The following is a 25,942-nucleotide window of genomic DNA, read 5'->3' as shown; positions in this document are numbered from 1 at the left end:
ACTTTATTTCATAGGAACTATTGAAATCTTCAAGATCTAATCTACACAATTTCAAAATAAATATATTTTGAAAATTAGTATCTCGTATCTGTGTATTCTAGTGTATTTGATTTATTTCGAAATAGAGAAAATAATATTGAACAGTTCGTGTTGAACCTTCATGGTGAGCACATGTGAATAATTTCAACGTGCCTTGATAATTTCTTCAAAAAAGTGATAATTATGAGTAAACAATTTAGATTAAATAAAATTTCTAAGCGGATTACTGCTAGCGCCGCAGTCTTCAAACTTCTCTACAGATCAGAAATGTCCCAGGTCAGCGGCACTTCTACTTATACCTCTTCAGGAGGAGAAGTACCTAAAAACCAGGAAGATTCAAAGCGTAAAAGACGAAATAAAAAGTCAACCAAAAACGCCATAGATACAAAGAAAAAATCCCATAGTAATCCATAGTAACGAGTACCATTTTTTTTGTTTTATGTTCTGTTGTTCGTGTTTAACGATGAAAAGTATTCGGTGTATCTGAAAAAGTCCTCGAAAGTAGTTCGAGAACGTGCGTTCTCCTTCACTAAGAACTAAAATATCATCAAATAATTAAACTTTCAAAATCGCAAAAACACATCTACTCAACTGAAGAGACAATAAGCCATGTTCTTTCTAGAAATAAAATTAAGTTAAAATTTGGCCTACAGCATAAAGAAAAAATAATGAATGCTTACTCCAAGTCAAATGTGCTTCCTTTTTCATAGCTATCATCAGCTTCTCCCATTTCCATCTTCACTGTGTGATGATTATTTTCATCTAGGAAAATTTTTGAGTATGTTTCCATTTCTGACTTCAACACTTCGTAAATTCTCAATTGTGAAAATGAATATGTACAATTACAAATCGAGAACTGTTTTGTTTTGTATAATCTCTACTGTGTACGATAGCATGAAGCTTGTCTGTTTTCGCAGAGTAAAAAGGTAATATACCCACGACACTAACAACGAAGAAATAACAACTCAGATATAGAATCTGTGAATAACAACTTTACAACCATAGACAAATTAATCTAAAAAGGCCATAGAATTAATAAATTATTAGTTCTATGAAAAAGGCGAATTGGGACATAGAACCACTGATTCTTCTTCTTCTTCTATCCTTTACTATGTGCTAGGTCGAATTCCATCCGCAGATCAAACAAATAGCCTAGACCACAGATTAGTTTTGTTAGAACCATAGAACTTCAGAATAATCATAGACCTAATAGAGAGTTATTGCAACTAAGATGTCTAAAAACATGGTGAAGGCACTCGTTAATTTTTGAATGGAATGACATTTGACCAAATTGAAAATATTAGTTTTATTTCGGGTGGCGCCGCAATGTCATACTTGACATTTTGATCTTTTTTCCTTTGATTTTGGTTGGACCCATTAATTAAAACCTGATTCTGGCCTATCAAAAGCGATGTGTAACCGAGTATGATCGTGCAAAGTCGTGAAACAAAACACGAACCGTTTACTAGAATGAATTCAAATATTTGAAATAGAGAGAGACGTTATTGGTGTTTATGGGGTATTACAAATTCAAGAATTGCTTACACAGCTCATAATATTATGAAAGATATACATATAGGTTCATAATGGCGCAGAACTCATAAATAATAAATAACAAGAATCTTAATTTATTGATAGCGCTACCTACAGTAGACTTAACGAAGCTTAACTAATATTCTAAAAATTGGCAAAACATAATCTAATCAGTCCATACACGAGGTTTTTAGACATCTTAATTGACCATATTCACCGTCGCCATATTGTTATGCGACAATACCAACTACCCATTGTTCCCAACGGAGAAATATTGAGTTTACTAGAAAAATTCCACAATATAAAGTTTATAAGTGAAGTTTATGTGTATCTTTCTGGCTGCTACGCCAAACGCCAGATAGGCTTGTTTGGGACAATTTTTCGCAAAAATTTCACCTTTTGGAAATAAAAACATTAGTGAAAGGTGGTTTTATGAACAAATTAACTGTGACCGAGTGTATAAATGAAGGCTTCGCTCAATTTTTGGAAATAGTCAGTGAAATAATAATCTCTATGGCTGATAGTATTTTTCTAGTGAACTCAATATTTCACCGTTGGGAACACTGGGTAGTTGGTATTGTCGCATAACAATATGGCGACGGTGAATATGGTCAATTGCAACGCACAAATAAGCGATCTTTTATTACAAGATCTCTTATTTTGACATCTACGCATGCGCATTGAGTCTTGTATTAAGGTACCAAGTACCAAAGAAGACCTGTGATCATAGACAAACTAATCTAAACCATAGAATTAATGTATTATTAGTTCAATGATCTAAACTAGTTTATCTATGTCTGTGATAATTAAAGTGAATTACGAAATGAGCACTATAACGTAGGACAATAGATCCATCCATCTGAAGATTATTTATCTTTCATGTATGTGTAGAAATTTGAATAATGCTTCAGAAATGTACAAATTCAGTTGTTCATCAGAAAGAATTTCATAAAGTAGGTATAAATAGGTATGAGCGAGTTCGGAAAGTCAGCGCTGTCGAATACGCTTTAAGCGCTGTCAACAGTTCGTAAACTATTGATGATTCAGCGTACGAAGGATCCATCGGGTTCTTAAACGTTTCTCGAATTCAGCGCTGGTTTATTCGATGCCTCATCGGTTCCAGCGAAACGAAAGACCGATGTTTCTTCAACGACAACGTACTAATTTGAATGACAATTTGTTTATTTGTTTGGATTCCGAACACTGACAGGAGAACCAAAAATGGAGGTGTGTGACGTCATCACTAAAAGAGCGTATTGCCATGCCTTCATATTCAAATTTTCCCGCCATGTAAATCACTCAGTGATGGCGGACAAAATATCGGCCATATTGTTCCCTTGATTTAGTACGTCGTTAGCACTTCTTATATATTTTTTTTCTGATCGAACCAATATTGAGCTATATCGCCTTAGTTACCATGTGTCATAACACACTCATATTTCCCAAGGGAAATATGAAACGTCAGTTCATATTTCCCTAGGGAAATATGAAACGTCAGTTCATATTTCCCTAGGGAAATATGAAACTATTTCTTTATTTAGTAACAAAATGGAAACTGCAATTGTTGAAATTTCCACTAAAAGTATTTCCACCAGATACAAAGGAAGAAGAAATATCTTGTTCATAATTATTCGACGACGAGACTACAGTTTTCTTGAGAACATTCCTTGCAGCAGCAGTCTCGGACGATTCTCCCAAAACGGTCTTCAAAGATTGTGATGCTGCAGATGGCTCACCCTCCACACCTGCTATCATCTTCGCTACCTTATTTTTGTGCAGCATACTGTCCGCCAGATAGCCTTCTGCAACAGACGAACTTTTCCAACCACCATGTCTCTTGAGTGTTGTCATTGAGGCTCCCGCATCGGCAACCAATGTCGCGGATGTTCGTCTTCCACAATGACCTGTATAGGTTTTCGGATTATCTAAACCCAACCATTCAGCAACCTTACTCGGAATTTTTCCGAAGGTATTTTTGCCGACAGGCTGAAGAGTACACTTCTTATTCCTATAAGCTACGAAGAACCTAAGAACGCCTTGCGGGCGCAACGCTGAATACTCCCTCACCAAACGAGCAGCACCCAGATCTTCTTCATCAATTATAGTGAATATTCTGTTTATATCATTCTTAGTCTTTGAGACTTTGATTATGATTACCGAACCACGATCTTCGATATCTGAAGATAGCATATTCACCAACTCTCGTGTTCTGCAGGCGCCAAAGATTTCCATTATTAAAACAACCTTCAAAATTATGAATGTAAAAATCTTATCAACAGAGGAAATCAAAATGAAACTTTTACCTTATACATCAAAAAAACGTCATTAGGAGCTTCACTCAAGAATGTCTTGAGCTGCTCCCGGGACAACACTGATGATTTTTTAGGAACGTATCCTTTATTTTTGTTCTTAACAAATGCTTCGACTTCATCGAATAATTTGACATCAGTTTTTTCCTTCAAATGTAGCATTGATCTTAACATCGATAGTTTCGGCCATAACGTGTTTGGAGAATATTTCTGGGACTGGGGATCGAATGAATTAATCATACATCAAGAATAACAAGAATCAGAGCAACATACCAAATCTTGGAAATATGCTAACAAAATACTATCGCTCACACCGTCCACCAATTTTTTTCTTTTCCACTCCTGAAAGCATTCGTACTCTTTACTGTAGGCAGCTTGAGATTTGGCTGGAACCAAAGATTCACGGGCCTTTGCCGCTTGAGTTTCGACGTAGTTCGACATTTTTTCATTAATTTTATTTTTGACAAGACGTCAAAATGAAACCAGTCAACCAAGATTCTCAGAAACATGGCCCATAGCAACGTTAAAAATTTAATTATTACAAAAATATACAATCTAATAATAATTTTTCCTTATCAGATTGTTTCAATCAGAAAAAAACTATTGATTACACCACGGGAAATATGAATACATTTCCCTCGGTTGTCTATACATCCCTCGGGCTCCGCCCTCGGGATGTAACTTTGACAACCTCGGGAAATATACTATTCATATTTCCCTAGTTGTAATAATAGCTATAGTGTTCTGTGGGTGAAACCGAGTGTTGCTAATCGGCGGATCAGTTACAAGTTTCCGTTCCTCTTATTAATGTTCTAACGTTTTAATCGAAAAATTCAATTTAGCACAGAATTTGCTTGTGAGTCATCTATACACAATTTACTGAACTTATTCTTGCGTCTTGCGACGAGTAGAATCCTGTAACGTATTCGTAACTAACAATGCTTGGTTTGAGTTCCTTTCCTAGATGGCACCATATAGTCGAATCCTATATAGTCAGTGGATGCGCTAAGACGAAAGAGTTTCTGATTAGATCAGCTTTAAAATTTGATATCACGAATCACGATGAATACTAAACACCTACCATCTGTTGGATCTGTTATATATTTTGTTTTGTGGGATATTGCGAAAAAAAAATTAGAATGGGATCACCTTTAAAAGTTTATATTATGATGAAACTTTCATGCTGAATATCTATCTGCAGTCGGTTTCTTCCTGACATGCCCCAAAACGGAGATATTGAAAATTTTATAGTAACACTGTGATTTAATTGTGTGCAAAATTTTTCTGCGTGAAATGTACCTACCTTGAAATCATGAAAAAAAACTTCAAATCCAAATGTATGACTGAGACTATTTTTGGCGACAGGTTTGAATTGAAAAAGAGGAATTTGGTACAAAAATATGCCTATAAAGATAAATTCAATATCAAATTGGACATCTGCGAAAAATTTTGGAATGATCATGAAAAACTTAAAAATAACCGACCATTTCCAGCAGAGGTAAATAAAGGAGTTAATGAAAAAGTGTTAATTAAAATTATATCAAAACTCGTTTTTTCCCCAGAATTGCTTTCTTTTGAATTCCTTAAACATTATCATACTACTTTTTGACTAATTTTCTAATGAAATTTCAATAAGAGCTCTTATAAGGCAAGCAGAAGAAACATAACAACCTTAGGTTGCAAGACTTTATATGTTAATATTTGAATTATGTTACATCATTCATTCTTATGATCTATCATTAATTACTACAACATAAAACTCAGATTACCTAAATATAAACATAAATATTTCTTATTGAATACATGAACCAAAATAACAAATGTATAAGAAGCTCTCTACTGAATGATAAAAAATATGAATAAAAAAAGGAAACTTTGAAATAATATAAAGACAATTTTTTTCTATCTGAATCATCACTCATCAATGAAGTTTGTACTCTTTTTTAAATGCAGCCTCTGCAAAATGAAGTCCTTCCATTGTTCTTCTGGGACATCAGCTGCCCACTCTGGGATGCAACTAGTGGGCAAATTGATATTCACCATAATTTTTTTAACCTCCTCACATTTTTTATCGTCCATATTTATATTTGAACTAGAAGAACTGGCATAATCATCATAAGCGGAAGTCCGTGAGATAACAGGAAGTGGGAATGATTTTCGTGGAAGTGGTAGTGTAGGATCATCCCTAGGTGTTGGTGGTTGAGGATGAGTAATATAGTAATAAAACGTATCTATATTCCTTTCATCGTCCCGAAGAGGACAATAGCCTTTGTCTATGTCGTCAAACTCTGTGGATCGTGCTGGTAAATCTTCTGAACATTCTGGCTCCTGAGGAAGGGGTTCGTATCCCCCATGTAGAATATCAGCACTTTCAGCCTCAAATGCCGCAATTGGATCTTCTCCGAAAATTTTATCCACATCGGCTTGTACAATTGGATTTGTGTAAACCATAGTTCAAGAGCTTACTGCCTAGGAAAAAACAAAGCTTTTATTCCCAATAAATCACCCAAATCAAATGTATACAAAAACAATAGGGGACAATCACGGAATATTAATATTAATGGTTCAAACTTCAAACATTACGTATAACTGACAGTTTTCTTCTTCTTGGTGATAAACAACGAGTAAGTAGTTAAAAAAAAAATCATTTATGGAAATTGGAACGTGTCCCATTCCAATAGTAAGTTGATGAAACTAGTAGCAAATTAAAGTAAAGTAAACTTGATTCGCTACAGTAGATTCTCAAAAATAAAATCTTATTGAATCAACATAAGCGCTGCGCCACCTGGTGACAATCTGAGTAACTAGAAATGTTGACATGGTTTTTGCCTCGGAGGTAGTCAAGTCAGTCCTTTTCATTCCTCTGAGGTTCTTGCATTCTGCTTTGTTTTTGTGTGATATTCTACAAATATTTATATTTTTTTAATCATTTCAATAGTTATGAGTCGTTCGAATCGCTATTGTTCAGTTCCTCAGTGTTCTTCCTGGGAAAAAAAAGTTCAAATATTAAGTTCCATGCTTTCCCTCAAACTGGTAATAAATCGTGTTTGGGTGGAAGAGAAATTGGGGAGTAATGTGCTGATGGATCGACAAAAAGATTGGCAACTGAAATTCAAAATCGATAAAGCAGTGACAAGAAATATGAAAGTATGTTCCCTGCATTTTATCGATGATGATTATGTTTATCGATGTAAGCACTGATAGTACATGAAATTTTAGATTATATTTATGGGGATAATAATAATTGTTTACAGATTCCAGTTTTACACAGAAAAAATGTTTGAAAAAGACTGCTGTTCCTTCCAGAATGTTCTAGTAGTAGATCTGAAGCAAAGAAATATCAACAAAGAAAAACTTGTTGCTGAAGAATGCTCTTGTGAAGAAATCGAACCTGCTCTACAATCTACTTCCCAAGATGAAATCGAAGCTGCACAAGGTCTATTACAGCTTCTTCAGGGTCAGCCTTATTATAATGGGCCTAAAACTTTCAAGGATTTCCAAGTGCAAGTGAATACTCCTAAAGTATCTTCTTTGTGTGACCTGATAACAACAGATAGTGCTCTAAACAGTTTTACTGGTCTCAATAATATGAAACTATAAGATGCAATAGTAGAAGCAGTACAATCTATTTACAGTGATCCAAGATCACATCGTTTAACAATCAAGCAGTGTATTGTTTTAGTTTTAACAAAATTGAAATGTGATCTTTCATATGTGACATTATCTGTTTTATTTGGCATTTCACAAGAATTGTGCCAAATATACATTGTCTTCAAATCTTAGCTACCTTTACACAATATTGGAAAAATTCCTCAAAAATATTTGGACATGTACTCTGAAATTCTATATATTTTTTTTCAGGGCACAATGATGATACTTCTCTATCACATTTTGATTATTTTAGAATAGTCGTATAATATGCCGAATAAATTTTCAAAATATGTAAATACATTTCATAAGTGAAATATTTTCAATTGAATTCTCATTATTTTTGATGATTCATTAGTCAAGCAATAATATAATTCGATAAATAGGTACCTATCAATATGAGTAGTTTTAAGTTACCTAGTTATATAAATTTATTTTTAGAAACATTTTATGTAAATTGAGTTATCTCTTAATAAATATATAAAAATGGATATGCGACTTTCTGTAGTATTCCTAAAAATATTCAATACATTAGCACTTGTAATATTTTGTTGGACTGTATAATTGAAGGGTAATGTGGAATGATCAATTCGGATAAGTAAAAAAACCTTTCAACTAAAGTTTATTAGTCATGCAAATAACATGTAACATTTTCATTATGTGACCAGCATTTATAACTTTTTCACCTTCATAAACACTTCTAGAAGTACCTATTTGTGCCTTTAAGATACCCCAAGTATTCTACTAAACTCAGTCTTGCCATTTGGACCTAAAAAAGGTACTATTAGAATCCTGTAGTATAATAATATTGAATGAACCGTTCACATATTATATGCACACGATTGTTATTCGTCATTTTTCGAAGCCTTCCACCCTTGCATAACTTTCGTTATCACTAGACTGAACTGAAACAAATTATGATACCTACCGCCTTTACCTAAAATGAAAATATTATATACACAGTAACACACTTGTTCACTGTAGAAGTCTGAAAAGTTTTTATATTTATTGTAAAATCAAATTTTAATAACGCAAATACACACACAACTAATACAACAAAACACTCCAATGTCAACATTTATAGTTCTACGTCTGCTCACCTTGGCGCTGCATTCTTATTTTCAGATGCCTATAGAATCCTTTAATTATTGTTTCAGTGATCTTATGATTGAAATTCCCAAAATCTAAAACCTTTTGATTAATGAAATCCTTGACATTGACGTGTTCAGTAATTGTATTGGATAATTTTTTTATCGAATACTTCATTGTTATATCGTAATGTCTGATGGTCCATGCGCTAGGAAATATCAAAACCCCATACCATCCTTGAGAAGTTGTTGCGACTTAGGAGTCACCCTAACTGTAGAAAAATTCAGTTATTACAGACTAGATCCCACTAGCAAAGTAGCCAAACCAGTTAAAAAGTTCAAATGGGTGAACAAGAACGGAATGGTAGTAGAAGCAATCAACTACGGCGCTACCATTATATCCATTGTTGTTCCCGATAAGACAGGACGTTTTAGAGATGTTGTATTAGGTTCTGATCTTATGGAGGATTATTTAAATTCTGCTAATCCATACTATGGAGCTACGATCGGAAGAGCATGCAACAGGATTGGTCATGGAATAATGGTGATTGACGGAAAAAGCTTTGAATTATCCAAAAACACTCCACCACATACGCTTCACGGCGGCTTCAAAGGCTTTGATAAGGTGAAATTCTACATTCATTTAATGCAGCCATACTCAACGTGCGGCCCTTTGCCTCTTTTTATGCGGCCCGAGCAACGGCCTAGTCCAGTATTACAATTTTCACAATAGTATCACAAATAAAGGTTCGAAATTGCGCAAAAATAACGGTATCAATATTTACTCATTTACTTTGTTTTCTCCCTTATTGCGTTCACAAAGAACACTATATCCATAATATAAACAGTGGATTATTTATGTGCAGGGTGGGCAAATAAGCGAGGTAAGCGGCTATATCTCAGGAACCACTCATCGTAAAGACTTGCAGTAAAAAATTTCACCACTAAAGTAAACAAAAGAAAACACTGGAAATTGTTTTGAAGTTCATACCTCCACCGCTAGGGGGCGTAATAGCTACCGTCGAGTAGAAAAATGCATTTTACTCGAAAAATTTGATATTAAGTTGGAAAAAAAATATCATCACTGTAAACCTTGGAAAATTCTCTATCTGTTTGAATTGTCACTTTCGATTTTACGACATCAAATAAGGGTGGGGGAAAGATAGAAATCTGACTGATTGAAATGTCTGTAACTTCAGTTTGGCTCAACATTTTTGAGCAAATTAAAACTCATTTGAGAGACAACATCTTGTTGATTAAGGAAAAAATTTACTCATGATGAATTTGATTCAGCTGCTTCCGATAGGGAGCGCTAAGTCAGAAGTTCATTGTTTTGTTCATTTTTCTCTGAAATTTCAAATGTAATGATAGGATTTTCTTAAAAAAAGAGAAAAATGAACAAAACAATGAACTTCTGACTTAGCGCTCCCTATCGGAAGCAGCTGAATCAAATTCATCATGAGTATATTTTTTCCTTAATCAACAAGATGTTGTCTCTCAAATAAGATCTAATTTGCTCAAAAATGTGGAGCCAAACTGAAGTTACAGACATTTCAATCAGTCAGATTTCTATCTTTCCCTCACCCTCATTTGATGTCGCAAAATCGAAAGTGACAATTCAAACAAATAGAGAATTTTCCAAGGTTTACAGTGATGATATTTTTTTCCAACTTAATATGAAAATTTTTCGAGTAAAATTTTTTACCGCAAGTCTCTACGATGAGTGGATCCTGAGATATAGCCGCTTACCTCGCTTATTTGCCCACCCTGTACATACTATACCTACTTAATCTTCTTAGCGAGATTGCCTTATCTCACTTTTTTGCTCTTGTAGTTTTCGTTTCTATGGATTCTTGGGTGCGTTTTTTTAGCTGATTATACAGTTAAATTGTCATATTATTGTGTAATTTTTTTTTTAGTCAGTACCATGATTTTTAAAACCTCTTATTAGCATTATTGCGTGAATTATGCTAATAAAAGAGTTCAGAAATCATGGTACCTACCAAAATACAAAAATTATTCCAATTTTCTTAAAATCGTCAATAGTATCCCCTGTTTTCATTGTTGGGAGCGTTTCCCTAACACCCTGTATATTTTTATTTTCGCACTTCCCTACTAATATTACAAATGCGAAAAACGTAATCTGCCTGTCTGTACGCTTTGACGCATAAACCACTGAATCGATTTTGATAAAATTTGGTTCACAGACAGGAACTAGTAGGACTAAGGCTACTTTGTAACCGATTAAAAAAAAAGTTTTGATTATGCGCGATAAATGAAAACCGCGCGAGCTAAAGCTAGTTTTACAACTAGGTAAATTACTGCGGCCCGCAAGAATGAACAGTAGCAATTATGCGGCCCGAGGTGAAAAAAGGTTGAGTATGGCTGATTTAATGTCTATATACACCTCAATAACTCAACAACGAATCATAATTTGTGAAAAAAAATTTGAAGAAAACACTAAGACTCAGAAAAAACATCTTCGAAGATACCTGATCCTTTTTTTCGAAATAATAAGATATAAGAAAGCAGATCATGGATATCTTGATTCGTTCACGAATTACAGGGTGTTTCTGAAAAATGACGGTTTAAAATATTTCGCTATATCTTGGTTTCTGTTGGGGATATTCGAAAAATGCTTGAACGTTGTTTTCAGTAATTTTAGATCAACTTGCAATATCAATTACACTGTCTATACCCGGCTTTACAGTTTTTTTTTTGTAAAAGACAGACTACAACTACGTTCAGGGGCGGAAACAGGTGTGGAGGCGCTCCCCCCTTGAGCGCCTTTGTTGAAAAATGGACAAAAGGCTACTCTGGCTACTACTGTATATCTTTCATGTGAATTCGGTACTGTATGCACCTCCTCCCCATCATGTCATGACGCGAATAAAATTGACAACCTCCCTAGGGGGCCTTGGCCATGCATTACCTCTCTGGTATCCAGGACCGGCTTGCCCATGTGAATGGTTCTTAGGCCAACCAGCTCTGGACACTTGCATATCAAGTGTTCAGCCGTTTCTACTTCCGATCCACAGAACCTGCAAATCTCGTCTGCTGACTTACCCATACGGTACAAATGATGTTTGTACCGACAGTGCCCCGTCAGCAGTTCCACCATCACCCGAATCTCCGCTCGTGACAGCTTCAGGAGCTTTCTGGTGTAAGTAGGTGAAATCTTCACGAATTTCTTTGCCTGAGCAAGTCTAGGAGTGTTAGTTCAGTGGATTGTCCTACTGTTCAACTCCCATAGCTGGACCGCAGCTTTATATTGGTCGTTTCCTATCCCACAGAAAGGCTCAGGTCCAGCAGGTCTTAACCTTGATGCACTTTTTGCAAGCTCATCCGCTCTCTCATTTCCTTCCACCCCACAGTGCCCTGGTACCCAAAGTAGAGTCACCTTATTTCCTCTGGCCAGTTGCTTTATGGTGTTACGGCACCCCCAAGTCAGCAGAGGAAATAGCCATGCGTCATGACATGATGGGGAGGAGGTGCGCACAGTACCAAATTCACATGAAAGATATACAGTAGCAGCCAGAGTAGCCTTTTGTCCATTTTTCAACAAACATCATAGCTCAAGGGGGGAGCGCCTCCACACCTGTTTCCGCCCCTGAACGTAGTTGTAGTCTGTCTTTTACAAAAAAAACTGTAAAGCCGGGTATCGACAGTGTAATTGATAATGCAAGTTGATCTAAAAATTATTGAAAACAACGTTCAAGAATTTTTCGAATATCCCTAACAGAAACCAAGATATAGCAAAATATTTTAAACCGTCATTTTTCAGAAACACTCTGTAACTCCGTGAACGAATCAAGATATCTATGATCTGCTTTCTGATATATTATTATTTCGAAAAAAAGGATCACCTGTACCTTCGAAGATGTTTTTTCTAAGTCTCATAGTTCTCGAGATGCTTTCATCAGTGTGCATCGAATTTGGGACACCTGTACGCTACAAGACAACAAAAATCTTCTGCGCGCATGTGTCCCGCTGCTGCGCGCTGTCGATACCTGGCTTGATAAACAAAAACACATTATTTGTTACCTAGAAATTCACCGTAGATTTTATGGAGCGCTTGTAAGGATGATAAAAAAATCACCATGAGTTACCACTCCAAAGATGGCGAAGAAGGATTTCCAGGAGGATTGAATGTCAATATTGTAATGTACCTAACCGATGGCAATGAATTCGTAATGGAATATAGAGCCTTCACAACGAAACCCACGTACGTCAATATCACAAACCACACCTACTTCAATTTAGCTGGACATGCGACAGGAACAGATCGACTCTATCAGCATAAAGTCTGCATAAACGCAGAATATATCACCCATTTAGATAAACAAATGATTCCTACAGGTAAACTGATACCAGTAGGTGGAACACCTTTTGATTTTCGAATACCCAAAACACTCAAGGAGAAAATTGGAACGGAGATGGTACATGGTTTCGACCACAATTTTTGTGTGACAACATCTGAATACCAGAAAAATAGTTTTGTGGCTAGGGTGGTGCATCCCCCTACTGGAAGGGTATTGGAGGTATACTCCAACCAACCTGGAGTTCAGTTTTATACTGCTAATCACTTTCCTGAAAAAACTGGAGATGCCCTTCAAGATAGAGACAACGGCATATCAGGGAAAAGAGATTGCAGATACTTTAGGCATGGTGGATTTACGCTAGAAACTCAAAACTATCCCGACGCTGTCAATCATCCAGATTTTCCTCCTGCTGTATTGTATCCAGGAAATGTTTACGTTCACTCTTTGAGGTATTTATTTTCAGTACAATCTGATGATAACTTTGTAGCCCTTAGAACTTCACCCCTCATTTCTAAAACTTAAATTAGCAATAAAGTGATTTTTTATATGTCTTCCTTCCTTCAGTGATACACATAAAATATGTTATATTCAATGATTTAGTAATACATAGATGCGCCCAGTGGAACATTGACTCCATCACAAGAGAGAGGTGTAAACATAGTGCGTTTCACCTTTCTGGTCGATTCCTTTCTCTGTGCTATCTACTCATTATGAGATCATTGGTTTTATTGAAATGACCAATGATACCTTCGGTGGTGATTTTTCAATAAATGATGACACTCGAGGCATCGTAAGTCTTAGTATTGTTCTCCCAGTGATGACAACAGTAATGTGTAATTGACTATTTTTGGTATATTGAGTCAATCCTTCATTGTAAATAGAATTGGACAAAATATAGGCTCAAGTAGTATACAGGGTGTCCCGTAAAGACCACGTCAAACCGAGGGAGAATGTAGATCAAAGGATAACCCATCTGCTATGACAAAATTCCCATTATAAAAGTCTTACCGTTTTCGAGATATTTTTGTTTTTTTGAAAATAATGAATTTTTGCCCCTTTCAATAGTTTTGCCCTTACGGTTGGTACAATTTTACATCTTTCTGGTTAATTTTTTCTGTAAAATATTGCTGAAGAATGATTTTAACGTTTACATTAAAAACATCCTCCGAACATTATCAAGGGGGGCTGTGAGAAATATTTTTATTGGAAATTTTGGTAGTGGATTATTTTGTTCATGAAGTTTAGCCCATCGTAGTGGAAAAAAAATGTACGGAGCTACTGCTGCACATTACACCAATAAATTGTCTATTTTATAGTGATTTCAAAGAGGTATCACACAAGTCATTTGCTATTCAAAGAATAAAGATATGGCTGTTTTTATCCAAATGGGTACGTTTCTGACAAAATCAAGTTTGTCAATTCTGTTGAGAAATCTTCGATGTTGCATTACAAAGTGAACAATGGCAATTGTTCACGTGCGAAAATATTACTCGCATTTATTCACCTCAACGAAATTCAATTTTGCCGGAAAATTTTGGAAAACATCATGCAGATCCATATTTTTTTAATAAGATCATTTGGAGTGACGAGTCTTCCTGTACCAAGGAATGTAATGGGAATTTTGTCATAGCAGGTGGGTTATCCTTTGATCTACATTCTCCCTCGGTTTGACGTGGTCTTTACGGGACACCCTGTATAAAAAACCTGCATAATATTTTAAATGGTTGTTCCTCAAACAGATCTGACATTTATTTTTATTTCCATTGGTGGAACCTTTTTTTTAGGTAATATGTACTATTCCATAAATGAAATATTACAATTTTTTTCACGGCATTCAGACTATTTTTTAGTTCTGGAAAAAGTACCTCCTCGAGCGGGTCTCGAACCCGCAATCTCCGAATAACTAGTCCGATGCTCTAACCACTTAGCCACCAAGGAAGCTGAAGTTTCTCTTCAATTGGATTGATTAATAATATATACACAATAACAAAAATAATTTAATAAACGAATGTATATGCTATAAGAAAGTTATGTACTATATTCATGTTATAAAAAATATTTGTTTTTAATCATACAATATTTATATCATTATATACACTATTTACAATTATGTACATTATTTATTTTATGTACAATATTTATATTGTGGTGGCTCTTTGCTAACCCGATAGATGGCGTAATTTACGGAAGAAAACTTGGGACATAAACCCAAGCTTCGACATCAGTCATCACTTGCTGCTATGGAGATAGCCTTGCCAAAATATCATTATATACACTATCCGCTATTACTTGAACACCTTTTTGAAAAAGTCTCTTTCCTTTTTCAAATGGTTCAGCTTATCTGCTTTGGCCACTTTGTAAAAGTCTTCTATGGATTTATTTTTTGGCATTAGGGACATTGCCTTTCTCAAATCTTGCAAGGATTCGTCTATGTCCCTTAGCCCCAATCTGGCCTGTGCTCTTCTATAGTACACCTTTCCATTAGTCGGATCGATGCACTCGCACTGAAATAAAATGATCAAATGTAAAACAAGGACGAAAGAACTTAAATCTCAGTTCTTACCTCGTTGCAGTAATTCAAGGCATCCTTGTAACTTTTTCTTTTTAATTTTACCGCTGCCAGATTCAGCAAAGTCCTGAATTTGTTGCTTTCAATGAAAGATTTGTTAGGTTCTTTGCCAGACTTCAAATACCAATCGATGTATCTCAAAACTTTGATATATTTCATTTGGGAGTCGGGATATTTCTTTCTCGAAAAGAAGAAATTACCAGACTCCCTTATTATGTCTATAGCTTTTTCTATCGACTGAGAGTCTGTTCCCTCCTCCCAATCATTAGGCCAGGGCGGATAAACATCGTTAGTTCCATCTAATACGTGGATATTCCAGGGTTGGCCACTTTTCAACTCTCCACATTCCTCTATAACTATATCCTAAAATAGGTGAGAATAATATCAATGAAAATATGTGTATAATACAGCAAAAAGTTTCAAGATAAAAAACAGCTGAATATAATATCATATTATTTGCAGAATTGACTAGGTATTAGCCTGAAAAAAATTATTTACCTCTAAAGGACAGTCACAATTGGCCGGTATAGTTGACATTTCTTTCACTATGTCAAGACCCTTTCTGACTCTTCCAAATACGATATTGGTACCATCCAATTGCTCACATGGTACAACAGTTATATAAAACTGGGAGTTTACGATGTTTGTATTAGGTACAGTAGCCATCCCTACTAATCCTTCTTGATCATGCTTAAAAATAGAAAAATTGAGTGAGAAATACCAGAAGGACGATTGAAGTGAAATCAGCTGAAACTTTGAACAAACCAAATTAAAAAACTAAGAGACTACAAAAAACAAAATGTTATACTGTGATATAAAATATATTAAATTCAATGTAAACTAGACAACCTCAATTATTATATTTTGAAGGATAAAAATCTCATTTAATTGTCCTTGCGGAAACATGGCTTGAAAACAATGAAAAACACCTATATAATATGAAGGCAATCCACAGAAAATATGATTGTAGACAATCAGGTGGTGGGAGAGTTATAATCTTTGTAAGAATACAAGACTACAAAGATATCATATATTCACACTTCTATGAAATAAAAAAAAAAACAAATCACTAGAACTAGCCATCAGGGACGTATCATTGTGTTGATACATAGTTTTACATATTATATAAATAAATAAAATATGGCGCGAAAGAGTATGAATGAATGAGGGTTCAAAAGCTCGCTATTCAATGACAAATGAAAAAAATATGATTTTTTTTGCGTCAAAATTAAAAATATACTTTTTTTTTAAAAACTTACAACTCTCTTGTTATTCTCGACTTCAAAAAAGCCATCCTGATATATACTCTCCCCACCATTACCATCATTTTGAGTAATATCGCCCCCCTGAGCAAAGCACTGTGGAATAACTGAAATTTAAAAGGAAAATTCAACACGTTAATGCAACTTTTCCTAAAGAGAAATTTATATTTTAAGATATCAGATTTAAGTTTACAATGATAAACTCAAAAGTTAATAATTAATTAGTTCAATATTTTATAGTGTATTTTGTTCGTTTTCGAGTGCACTGGATTTGTATTTAGACGGTATACGATTATCTTCAATTTCAGCATCCATACTAACTTCCTTGCTTCTACTTCTTCTGTGATGATGTCTATGATTGTCTCTATAACTTTTTGAACTTGGGCTTCTATATTCAGATTTATTGACCCTAGATTGCCTTGATGTATCTGTATTTCTGTATTGTTCTAAAGAAGTCCCTCTACTAAAAATGTTATCATCAAAGATATCAACAGAAGGAACATGAGGACCAGAATTTCTATGAGGAGTTGAGGTCACAATAGTTTCATTTTTTATATCCCCACTTCGGTGGAAACTAATAGGGGAATTTGTTCCATTTATGATTTCATCTCTCACACTGTGCCTACCTTCATTGATCATATCATTATTTATATCCCCAGGTATCCCACTACTTCGGTGGAAACTAATAGGGGAATTTGTTCCATTAATGATTTCATCTCTCACACTGTGCCTACCTTCATTGATCAAAGATGATGGTTCCTTAATAGATTGCATATCACTTAAAACTTGGGAAGTTTCAACACTTCGGTTTGTTAGATTAGAAGTTTTTCCTCTAGATGAACGCCTTCTATGTTTTTTTGGAGTACTTGATCTTGAAGAGCGACTGAATTTGTTGATTTGATCAATTGAGGATTGTGTTGTTGCGTCAAATATTTGACTATTCAATTCTTCTTCAAAATCATCATATATACTGTGCTTAGCTAGAGAGCTTGATGTTTTATTTGTTTTGGATTTGCCATTCTCCAGAGGCTGATTGAAATTAGAAGATTGTGTATTTAATTTAGAAGAAATAACTTGTTTGGGTCTTGAAGTTTTCACATCTGACTCGTAGTCTGTTGCAGAATTTTTGAATGACTTTTCTTTGCATTCACAGCAGGTTTTTTTGAAAATCTCATGTTCATTTGGGGGAACTGAAAATCTCTGGTGGGATACATTAAAATAATCAGGATGGTCATAATTATTTTTATAACTTGAATCACTATCATAAAAAGAATTATATAAATTGATTTTAGAAGAATCATTGATCTGTGAAATGTTATCGTAAGTACTACTTGGTGGATGTCTCAACCATTTCAAAAGGTTATTACTTTTTTCTGATATACCTAATGGAGTATCGATTATTTCAACTTCCCAGCCAACAGGTTGTCTGAAATGTTCGCCAGGTAATTTCACTACCCATGCTACCCCAATTTTGGCAATCTGCCTTTTGTCATGAGGCCTATAATCACTATCTATCGAATTGTATTTAGACCATTGCTTCCTCAATTGATCAAACTGATTGTGCCATTTATCCATTCTTTAATGTTAGATTGAGAATGCACTTGTGTATGAAAGATTGGACATGATGAGAGACAAGAAGTTTGGATAAAATTTTGAAATGAAAGCCCAAAATTAACAAATGACACTTCCCAAAATATATCAGAGAAATAATGAAAAAAGGCTCTACTTTTTCATCGATTTTATCTATGATAAATGTCATCTTTGGCAAATATATTGTTGGTATGAAAGAATATTCACAATTTTTCTTTGCTACCAAATCTTTCTAAGCGAACCGTATATAATCAAATATAAATAAAAACTCACCACGGTGAAATTTGGATCCCTTGTAGTGTAAAGGCTTGTTATTCTTGCCTATACCTTTTTCTCCGGTACAAAGGGCTCTAAAATTTTCCACTGTCTTGGGAGCTTCATTTTTGAAGAGCTCTATGATAATTCTACCAGCTAAAGCAAATGAAAATGATATGAAATGGACATAATCAATATGGTTTATTTGTTTTTTCACCTTTAACGTCACTAAAAGAAATATCCAAATATACAAATATGTTGGCATCAGATGCTGATGTTTCTTCCGCCATTTTTTGTTATATTATTGAGTACGATTTGAATAGATTTTATTACGATATCAAGTATGACACGTTGGTAATATACAGATAACGAAAGTTTAATATTTGATTTTTTTTTTTAATATAAAAACAAAGGAATGCACAGGACGCCACAAGATAAAGATATCGTCAACGTCAATAAATGTCTAGCCTAGCCGATGCAGATTATAGTTTTCACTTGTCACTTCTTTCTTTTAACAAGTACAAGTAGTCTTATCTTTTTTGTCTTTACCTCATCCAATAATCCATAAAATACATATAGTAGAAAAAATACCAAACCAGAATAAACCCTCCGTTTTTCTAAAAGTTTATCCGTTAACCAAAATGTTTATAAACGTTCATGAGTGTCAGATGCTTTTCAAAATTTGGTTCTATTACGAATGTTTCGATAAAACAAAATCGAAAGTATCGTTAAATTTCATCAAAATCAAATAGAAACTGCAGAAATTAGGTTGTTACAAGTGTTTGCTGAGTGCTGACACATATATTCAGACAGACAGGAATTGAGTCATAAAGGAATTCAGAATCTTAATGCACTTTGCGAGTGGAAATTTTCAAATAAAAATCATTTTTTTCACCTCAAAACGATGATCATACATCAACAATTTTTGTTTTATTGGTAGCTCAAACATATTTTTACCAAAATTAAAATAGACACTTGTTTTAATGTTCAAAAATCTGTGACAATTCGAAAATAAACCAAAATCGTTTACTTTGAAAATAATTTTTGTTCTTAATTGATATTGTTCCAGTTTCATTATAATCTTCAACAAATTTCTCTACCTACCTACTTATTCTAGACCTTGATGTATGTTTTTACTGGCGAAATATGTATTAAATTCAAAAATAGACAATTTCCTGCTATTATAGCATAACTCAGTGGGTAGATAATTTTCTAATACAGTCTAGAAATCAAATGCATTGCATCAGTCCAACAATTTCCATATATCTCTAGATATGTTTTCCCGAATATGGCTTTTCGTTATTTTTGCAATTTCGCCAGCATATTTACTGAACGAGAGCGTTTCTGCCAATACCACAGTTGGTGTGAAAATTTACAACATTTCCGAAAATGTGCCTTACAATATATCGGCAGACGGTAAAACATATTTTTTTAAATACAACACCAATAACAACCAATTCAGAATTTATAATAGAGTGAGTGTGAATCCTTTAGTTACGCAGAATACATCAGACATTCTTCTTGAGAAAAGAAAAACAACAAAGTCAAACAAGTCAAATATGAATGTAAGTTGAACTTTTTGTGGGAAAAATACTGCTACATATACTGTAATACAAAGAAAAGTGAGAGATTTCTTGGATAATTTCAAGAAAAGTCCTATAAACATATGGGCCCGCCAACGCTTTGTTTTCGAGATACATAGAGGGTGTTTCTTGTAGTCCTACTTTTTTTGTGATGATTATACCAGTTTTTCAAATCTTTGATTGGATAAATAGGTACCTACCAAAACATGATATTTTTTCTGGAAAAGTGTTTCATCTTTTCTCCAGAAAAATGTAAAAAGAAAATTTGGTCCAGTATTACACTTTTTAGTTTCTTGTAATTTTGTTGTAGGATCTGTTACCGATTTCGAGAAAAAATGTCAAACAATTCTCTTGTAATCCTCAGGAAAATTGTTTGACATTTTTTCTCGAAATCGGTAACAGATCCTACAACAAAATTACAAGAAACTAAAAAGTGTAATACTGGACCAAATTTTCTTTTTACATTTTTCTGGAGAAAAGATGAAGCACTATTCCAGAAAAAATATCATGTAGATTTGCATTCGAAATTCGCATATTTTACATGATGAAAACTTTGAATTGGAATATCTATGCCAAATTCATGTTAAATATCTTGTGAAGGAAGGTGCTATGCAAAAAAAAAAATCACTCTTTAACACTCTGTATCTCGAAAACATGGACCCGCACATGTCTATACGATTTTTTTTTCTTGAAGTGATCCGAGGAAACTGTCATTTTTGGTAGTACCTCTAATTTGGGAACACCCTGAATTTTTTTATTCATATTATGAAAATGGAAATAGAATAACTATCATACAATAATAATGAAAATAAAATGGAAAAAGGACATAGTGTCGCAGAAATTTTGCGATTATTAGAATTTGTAGGTACGTTATAATACATTACCGTATTATTTTTCAGGAACTGCGAAAGTTTGAAGCATTTTTAGACGAAGAATGGAACTATAGTAGCGGTAGCAGCCAGTTGAATAAGTCAGATCTTCCATTTCAGATTTACCCCTTTTTGTATAATGCTATTGTACAAAAAGCTTCAATGAAACTAGAAAACGGAGAGAGGGTTCCTGATATAACTAAAATCGTATTCAATAAGCATAAGAATGATTCGATGATCCTAAATTTAAAACTAGGAAAAATTAATCCGAGTCATTCTATTCTCAATGCCGAATTGCATTTTTATTGGCACGTTCCAGAAAAATCGAAATTTTTCAAGAATTCCTGTGTTTTAAGGCTTTACGAGGTTGAAAATGAACAAAACGATACACTAGCCTCCCAAACGCCTGACATACATAAGCTCTTGAACGTTATATACGTCTCTAAGGCCCAAACAGGATGGCAAGTATGTTTCGAATAATATTGGTATACTTTCTTCAAATAACAATAATTTTCCTTTAGATGTTCAGAATCAGTAGGAAATCAATTGAATCCTGGGCTAATTTAACTGAAGAGCTCAGGCTTTTGATTTCCATATCTGAAGCAAATCAAGTCAACTCCACAACCGTGTTCAATGATACATACAACACGAAAAAGATGAGGACATTCTTAATTCTGAGAATCAGCGACACAGGTAGATTATGTTTTTTATCACTGATTGATTTCCTGAGAAGTATCATTCAAAGCCCCTCATATTTTATTATACTTACCCCTCGAAACCATCAACTTTTCTTTTTCGAGATTTTTGACTTATTCAACCTAAAAAATCACCTGCTCATTTCTACGATTCAAATATCACCATTCATATTTTTAGTTTGTTGATAATTTTTAGCTTTAATTTTTTTTTTTAGAAAGTGACAATTCTTTCAATAAAATGGCTCCAAAAAATGATTCCACAGGATATCGTGTATCTCACAAGTACTGCTCCAGAACTGAGTTCTACCTAGATTTTCGTAAACTACATTGGAGCAATTTCATAATAGCTCCTGAAGGTTTTATGGCTTACGACTGTCAAGGAAAATGTACAAGGCACAATGTGGACATGTTTTCTAACCATTTGAAAATGTTGACAACATTTCAAGATGTAGATAAGAGAACCAGAAGCCCATGTTGTGTTGGGGTAGACTTTTATTCATTACCCATTATGTTTTATGACCATTCTGGAAATGTAGTGATGAAAATTTATAAGAATTTGATTGTAGCCAATTGTGGATGTCGTTGATTCCAATTTTTATTTTGCTTGAGAAATATGTCAATGAAAATTTGTTCCTATTTTTAGTTTGGGGAAGAATAACCAATACGAAATTTTCGATCATATTTACTTATCTGTTGTATATACAAAATATTGTCATTTTATATCAGGTATACCTGTCATAATTTCGCTAAACTTTCGATTTAAGATTAATAAAAAACACAAAAATATGTATATAACAAAATTAATATGGTAATCATTCCAGAAATATACTTATTAGAATACTATTAATAAAGAATTTTGTGGAAATGATATTTGAGATACATTTCTATTATGAATATAGTATTATCCATTTCTAATTCCGCCAAGCTGAGTTTTTTCATTTGCCTTTCAACATTGTTAATAATCTCTCTTTCAGGAGGAGAAATGTTTTCTTCAAACTAAAAAAAAAACTCTGATTAGTTACATAATAAATTAGACAATGCTTATCTGTTTTTATATCATTATTTTTATTATTCCTTGAATATTAGGCCAATTTAAAAGTCCCCGGTCTGATGAACAGATGGCGGTGCTAGTATTAAATCCATATGAATTTTAGTTAGCTGACAAGGTTATCGCATCAGTATTCTGTGATGCGCAAGGTATAATATTCATTGATTACCTCCAAAAGGGCCAGACCATCAACAGCGATTATTATATAGTGTTATTGGTTCGTTTAAAGGATAAAATCGTTAAAAAACGGCCCTATTTGAAGAAAAAAGGTGCTGTTTCACAAATCAATGAAAACAATGGCAAAATTGCATGAATTCGGCTTCGAATTGCTTCTGCATCCACCGTATTCGTCAGATCTGGCCCCCAGCGAATTTTTCCTGTTCTCGGACCCTAAAAGAATGCTCGCTGGAAATAAATTTAGCGCCAATGATGAAGTAATCGCCGAAACTGAGGCCTATTTTGAAGTGAAAGACAAATCATCAAATCTACAATAATGGTATCGAAAAGTTGGAAGATCACCATAATTGTATTGAAGGTAACTATGTCGAATAATAAAATCGAATTTTGCCAAAAAAAGTGTTTTACTATGGTAGACCGGGGACTTTTCAATTGGCCTGTTATTCAGACCATTTTTTGTTATATCTACCCATAAATAATTTGACATATTTTTATCATTTTCAATAAAATTAAAAAATTGTTTTTCAGCATTGATCACTCCAATTCTGATATAAATAAAAAAACTTACTTCCGATATTTGTTCCGCAGTAGCACCCTGTGTCTTCATCATCATGACAATCATATCACATCTTTGTTTTTTTTCCAAAAGTCTTTTATTAGTGTCATAAAGGTGATTTCTTCTTAACATAATATTTCGTAAAGTTTTGAAGCTTAAACTATACAAATTTTCTACAACTGTATTGAGGTCTATATAGAATAATGTCGCAGATTTAACTGGTCCACTATTAGAAGTAGGCTTTTTAAAATCTCTCATTTTCAGGAATCTTTCTTGTACCAATTGATATGAAATTCTTTTAGCATCTTTGGATGGAATCATTACTAATTGTTGAAGTTGTTCGGGATCTATATACTCTTTCTCTTTAACCAACCTGAATATTCTGGTAGCTTTTGAATCAAACTTTTGTAGGATTACTTGCTCCACTAGTTCCCATGCCAGTGCAGTAAAAGCTTTTTTCAGATGAATTTGGAAAGATCCACCACTTGCCTCACCAGATCTGACCACAATGTGGTGGTTATCTTGCTCTGAAAAAAACAATTAAATTTTCAATTATTCCTTCTACGAATGATCTCAAAACAAAGATTATTTCCATTTTGAGTAGTACCTTTTTTTTTGGCAATTAATTCTGAAATTTTGAGCTCTTCATTGAATCACTTAAAGAAGAGAAATAAATTTGGAACAAATTTTTGTTAGGAAATTCATGCTATCAGATCTAACCATCCATATTTCATCAAATTTTCAAATTTTTTATCCAAAGCAAAATGTTATCCAATGTATACAATCACAGATCATTAAAATAATTATATAAACAGGATACTTCAGAAAAGCGCAAAAATAGGTAAAATATGTACAAAATATTTCTTTCAGAACCCTTCATCTTAAATACAGAATATTTTTATGGAATAAACCTAACTTATTTTGGAGTGTTCTACATATCCTAGCAACAGAGTGAACTTTCTTAAAACATACTGTATATTGTCAATAAGGAAACAGGGTACAAAAGTATCTATGAGAAGTAGTTTGCAACATTAATAGGTAAAAAAAAATTTCTCACCAATAACATTTACATATTGATCAAAGAAAGTTACTAAATTTGGATTTATCATTTTCTTTGTAAGAATATGTTTAATTTCAGATAATGGTACAGGATTTGAAGAATCAGCCCAAGGTTCTGTTCGGATATACATCTGTTGAAGAAGTAATCCAACAAAGGTTCCAGCACTTTCATCAATTCTGTTAACAAAAGCATCCACAATACATTGATCTCTCATGTCTTGATGGTATCTATCAAAATTCACAATCCAATAATCATCTTTAGGTAATTCTTTTTTCTCTATTTTCTTTATGTATACTTGAGTTAATAATTTCAAGTCAACAGTAGGTGTAGAAAAGGCTTCTTCTTCAGAATTATCAAATGTAGGAACTTGGAGTTCATCTTCCTCATTAATTATTTTTTTAGGTAGTTTTCGTATATATTTGGCTACAACTAGAGAACAAAATGTATCCCTTATATGGCAGAGTTCATTTTTATCACATTTCAATCTTTCAGCTACATTCAGGATTATGTTTTGGGCAGTCAAATAACTATTTTGCAATAATTCTTCTATAATCATTTCTGACTGATCACCAAATTTTTTCTTTATCACGATCATATATTTTGGATAACGCAACATCAATATTATATTTCCAACACATAATGAGTAATATGCAACATTAGTGTATTTCTCAGATGGTTCGAATGACACAAGCCTATATTTTATCAGAATACATAAAGCTTCTTTTACCTAAAAATTAAATATGTTAAATGTTTTTCATCCCAATTATCCTATAGTACAATTGAGTTGTTAAAGCTGCTTTGTACACAACTGTATATACTTTGTATTCCTGAATAATGCTAATTAGTATAGTCTAGAAAATTACCTTATCTAGAGGAAGTTCTGTTTTTTGTCTTATTTCCTTTAAAGTTGATGTACTTTGAGTATGAAGAACATGAACTACTTTCTCTATTATTGGTCCAAATCTTTCACGAATAATCAGGGAAACCACTTCATTCGTTCGAATATGCATTTCAATATTGAAATATTTACTAATATTTGGTTTAAGCAATGTATGAGAAAACAGATTTTTTTTTCAAGGATATCAACAAAAATTTTTTATGGAAATAAGGTTAAGCATTCAATTTGTAGTCATAGACACTGCTTTGATCCTCTTCTTCTTTTATGACCCGGCTACTAAGGCACAAATTTCAGTAGACGAGGATTTTGGCGTTTGGATAGTTCCATGTCTCCATCGAATATTTTGTTCTTAGAATACATCAGAGTCTCAATTTTGATTTTTTAAGGAATTTCATGATATAAAAAAACCAAATTCTACCAGCCAAGCTGATCATTGAAAGA

At 33.7% G+C, this 25,942-nt stretch overlaps 5 protein-coding genes across 8 annotated transcripts; 2 read left to right on the top strand and 3 right to left on the bottom strand.

The window, feature by feature from the left end:
- Nucleotides 1-5,553: 5,553 nt before the first annotated feature.
- Nucleotides 5,554-6,444, bottom strand: LOC123684647 (male-enhanced antigen 1). Its single transcript, XM_045623975.1, has one exon. The coding sequence runs from the start codon at nt 6,330-6,332 to the stop codon at nt 5,796-5,798; it is 537 nt and encodes a 178-aa protein (XP_045479931.1). The 5' UTR covers nt 6,333-6,444; the 3' UTR covers nt 5,554-5,795.
- A 2,201-nt stretch (nt 6,445-8,645) lies between these two features.
- LOC123684189 (galactose mutarotase-like) lies at nt 8,646-13,490 on the top strand. The gene is made up of 2 exons (XM_045623355.1): nt 8,646-9,242; nt 12,679-13,490. The coding sequence occupies exons 1-2, from the start codon at nt 8,808-8,810 to the stop codon at nt 13,459-13,461; spliced, it is 1,218 nt and encodes a 405-aa protein (XP_045479311.1). The 5' UTR covers nt 8,646-8,807; the 3' UTR covers nt 13,462-13,490.
- Nucleotides 13,491-14,916: 1,426 nt separating this feature from the next.
- On the bottom strand, nt 14,917-19,146 carry LOC123685500 (peptidyl-prolyl cis-trans isomerase D). 4 transcript variants are annotated; one of them, XM_045625222.1, is made up of 6 exons: nt 18,833-19,146; nt 18,634-18,771; nt 16,768-16,877; nt 16,007-16,198; nt 15,503-15,871; nt 14,917-15,443 (listed from the first exon to the last, which is right to left on the bottom strand). In XM_045625222.1, the coding sequence occupies exons 1-6, from the start codon at nt 18,903-18,905 to the stop codon at nt 15,225-15,227; spliced, it is 1,101 nt and encodes a 366-aa protein (XP_045481178.1). In that variant the 5' UTR covers nt 18,906-19,146; the 3' UTR covers nt 14,917-15,224. The 4 variants fall into 4 exon arrangements, with proteins under 4 accessions (XP_045481178.1, XP_045481179.1, XP_045481176.1 ...); XM_045625223.1 differs by lacking the exons at nt 18,634-18,771; nt 18,833-19,146 and adding an exon at nt 18,153-18,593; XM_045625220.1 differs by lacking the exons at nt 14,917-15,443; nt 15,503-15,871; nt 16,007-16,198; ... (1 more) ...; nt 18,634-18,771; nt 18,833-19,146 and adding exons at nt 16,916-17,321; nt 17,418-18,619.
- Nucleotides 19,147-19,416: 270 nt separating this feature from the next.
- On the top strand, nt 19,417-22,808 carry LOC123685499 (bone morphogenetic protein 2-like). The gene is made up of 4 exons (XM_045625218.1): nt 19,417-20,180; nt 21,098-21,532; nt 21,589-21,760; nt 21,978-22,808. Exons 1-4 carry the CDS (start codon nt 19,890-19,892, stop codon nt 22,346-22,348), a joined length of 1,269 nt encoding a protein of 422 aa, XP_045481174.1. The 5' UTR covers nt 19,417-19,889; the 3' UTR covers nt 22,349-22,808.
- On the bottom strand, nt 22,429-25,712 carry LOC123685498 (DNA-directed RNA polymerase III subunit RPC3). The gene is made up of 4 exons (XM_045625217.1): nt 25,467-25,712; nt 24,601-25,330; nt 23,556-24,070; nt 22,429-22,758 (listed from the first exon to the last, which is right to left on the bottom strand). The coding sequence occupies exons 1-4, from the start codon at nt 25,611-25,613 to the stop codon at nt 22,606-22,608; spliced, it is 1,545 nt and encodes a 514-aa protein (XP_045481173.1). The 5' UTR covers nt 25,614-25,712; the 3' UTR covers nt 22,429-22,605.
- Nucleotides 25,713-25,942: the final 230 nt, after the last annotated feature.

The sequence above is a fragment of the Harmonia axyridis genome, chromosome 7 (assembly GCF_914767665.1).
Source record: "Harmonia axyridis chromosome 7, icHarAxyr1.1, whole genome shotgun sequence".
Classification (NCBI taxonomy): domain Eukaryota; kingdom Metazoa; phylum Arthropoda; class Insecta; order Coleoptera; family Coccinellidae; genus Harmonia; species Harmonia axyridis.
The sequence above is the reverse complement of the archived record's forward strand: the minus strand, read 5'-3'. Positions and strand labels throughout refer to the sequence as shown.

Excerpts from the sequence above, each read along its gene's own strand:
- LOC123684647 (XM_045623975.1), bottom strand. The coding sequence starts at position 6,332 with ATGGTTTACACAAATCCAATTGTACAAGCCGATGTGGATAAAATTTTC.
- LOC123684189 (XM_045623355.1), top strand. The coding sequence starts at position 8,808 with ATGTCTGATGGTCCATGCGCTAGGAAATATCAAAACCCCATACCATCC. Across the intron at positions 9,243-12,678 it reads GCTTCAAAGGCTTTGATAAG|ATTTTATGGAGCGCTTGTAA; the intron begins GTGAAATTCTAC and ends AATTCACCGTAG.
- LOC123685500 (XM_045625220.1), bottom strand. The coding sequence starts at position 18,345 with ATGGATAAATGGCACAATCAGTTTGATCAATTGAGGAAGCAATGGTCT. Across the intron at positions 17,322-17,417 it reads TGGGATACCTGGGGATATAA|AAAATGAAACTATTGTGACC; the intron begins ATAATGATATGA and ends GTGGGGATATAA.
- LOC123685499 (XM_045625218.1), top strand. The coding sequence starts at position 19,890 with ATGTTTTCCCGAATATGGCTTTTCGTTATTTTTGCAATTTCGCCAGCA. Across the intron at positions 20,181-21,097 it reads CAAACAAGTCAAATATGAAT|GAACTGCGAAAGTTTGAAGC; the intron begins GTAAGTTGAACT and ends ATTATTTTTCAG. Across the intron at positions 21,761-21,977 it reads TCTGAGAATCAGCGACACAG|AAAGTGACAATTCTTTCAAT; the intron begins GTAGATTATGTT and ends TTTTTTTTTTAG.
- LOC123685498 (XM_045625217.1), bottom strand. The coding sequence starts at position 25,613 with ATGCATATTCGAACGAATGAAGTGGTTTCCCTGATTATTCGTGAAAGA. Across the intron at positions 25,331-25,466 it reads CAGAACTTCCTCTAGATAAG|GTAAAAGAAGCTTTATGTAT; the intron begins GTAATTTTCTAG and ends TTTAATTTTTAG. Across the intron at positions 24,071-24,600 it reads TCAATATGTAAATGTTATTG|AGCAAGATAACCACCACATT; the intron begins GTGAGAAATTTT and ends TGTTTTTTTCAG.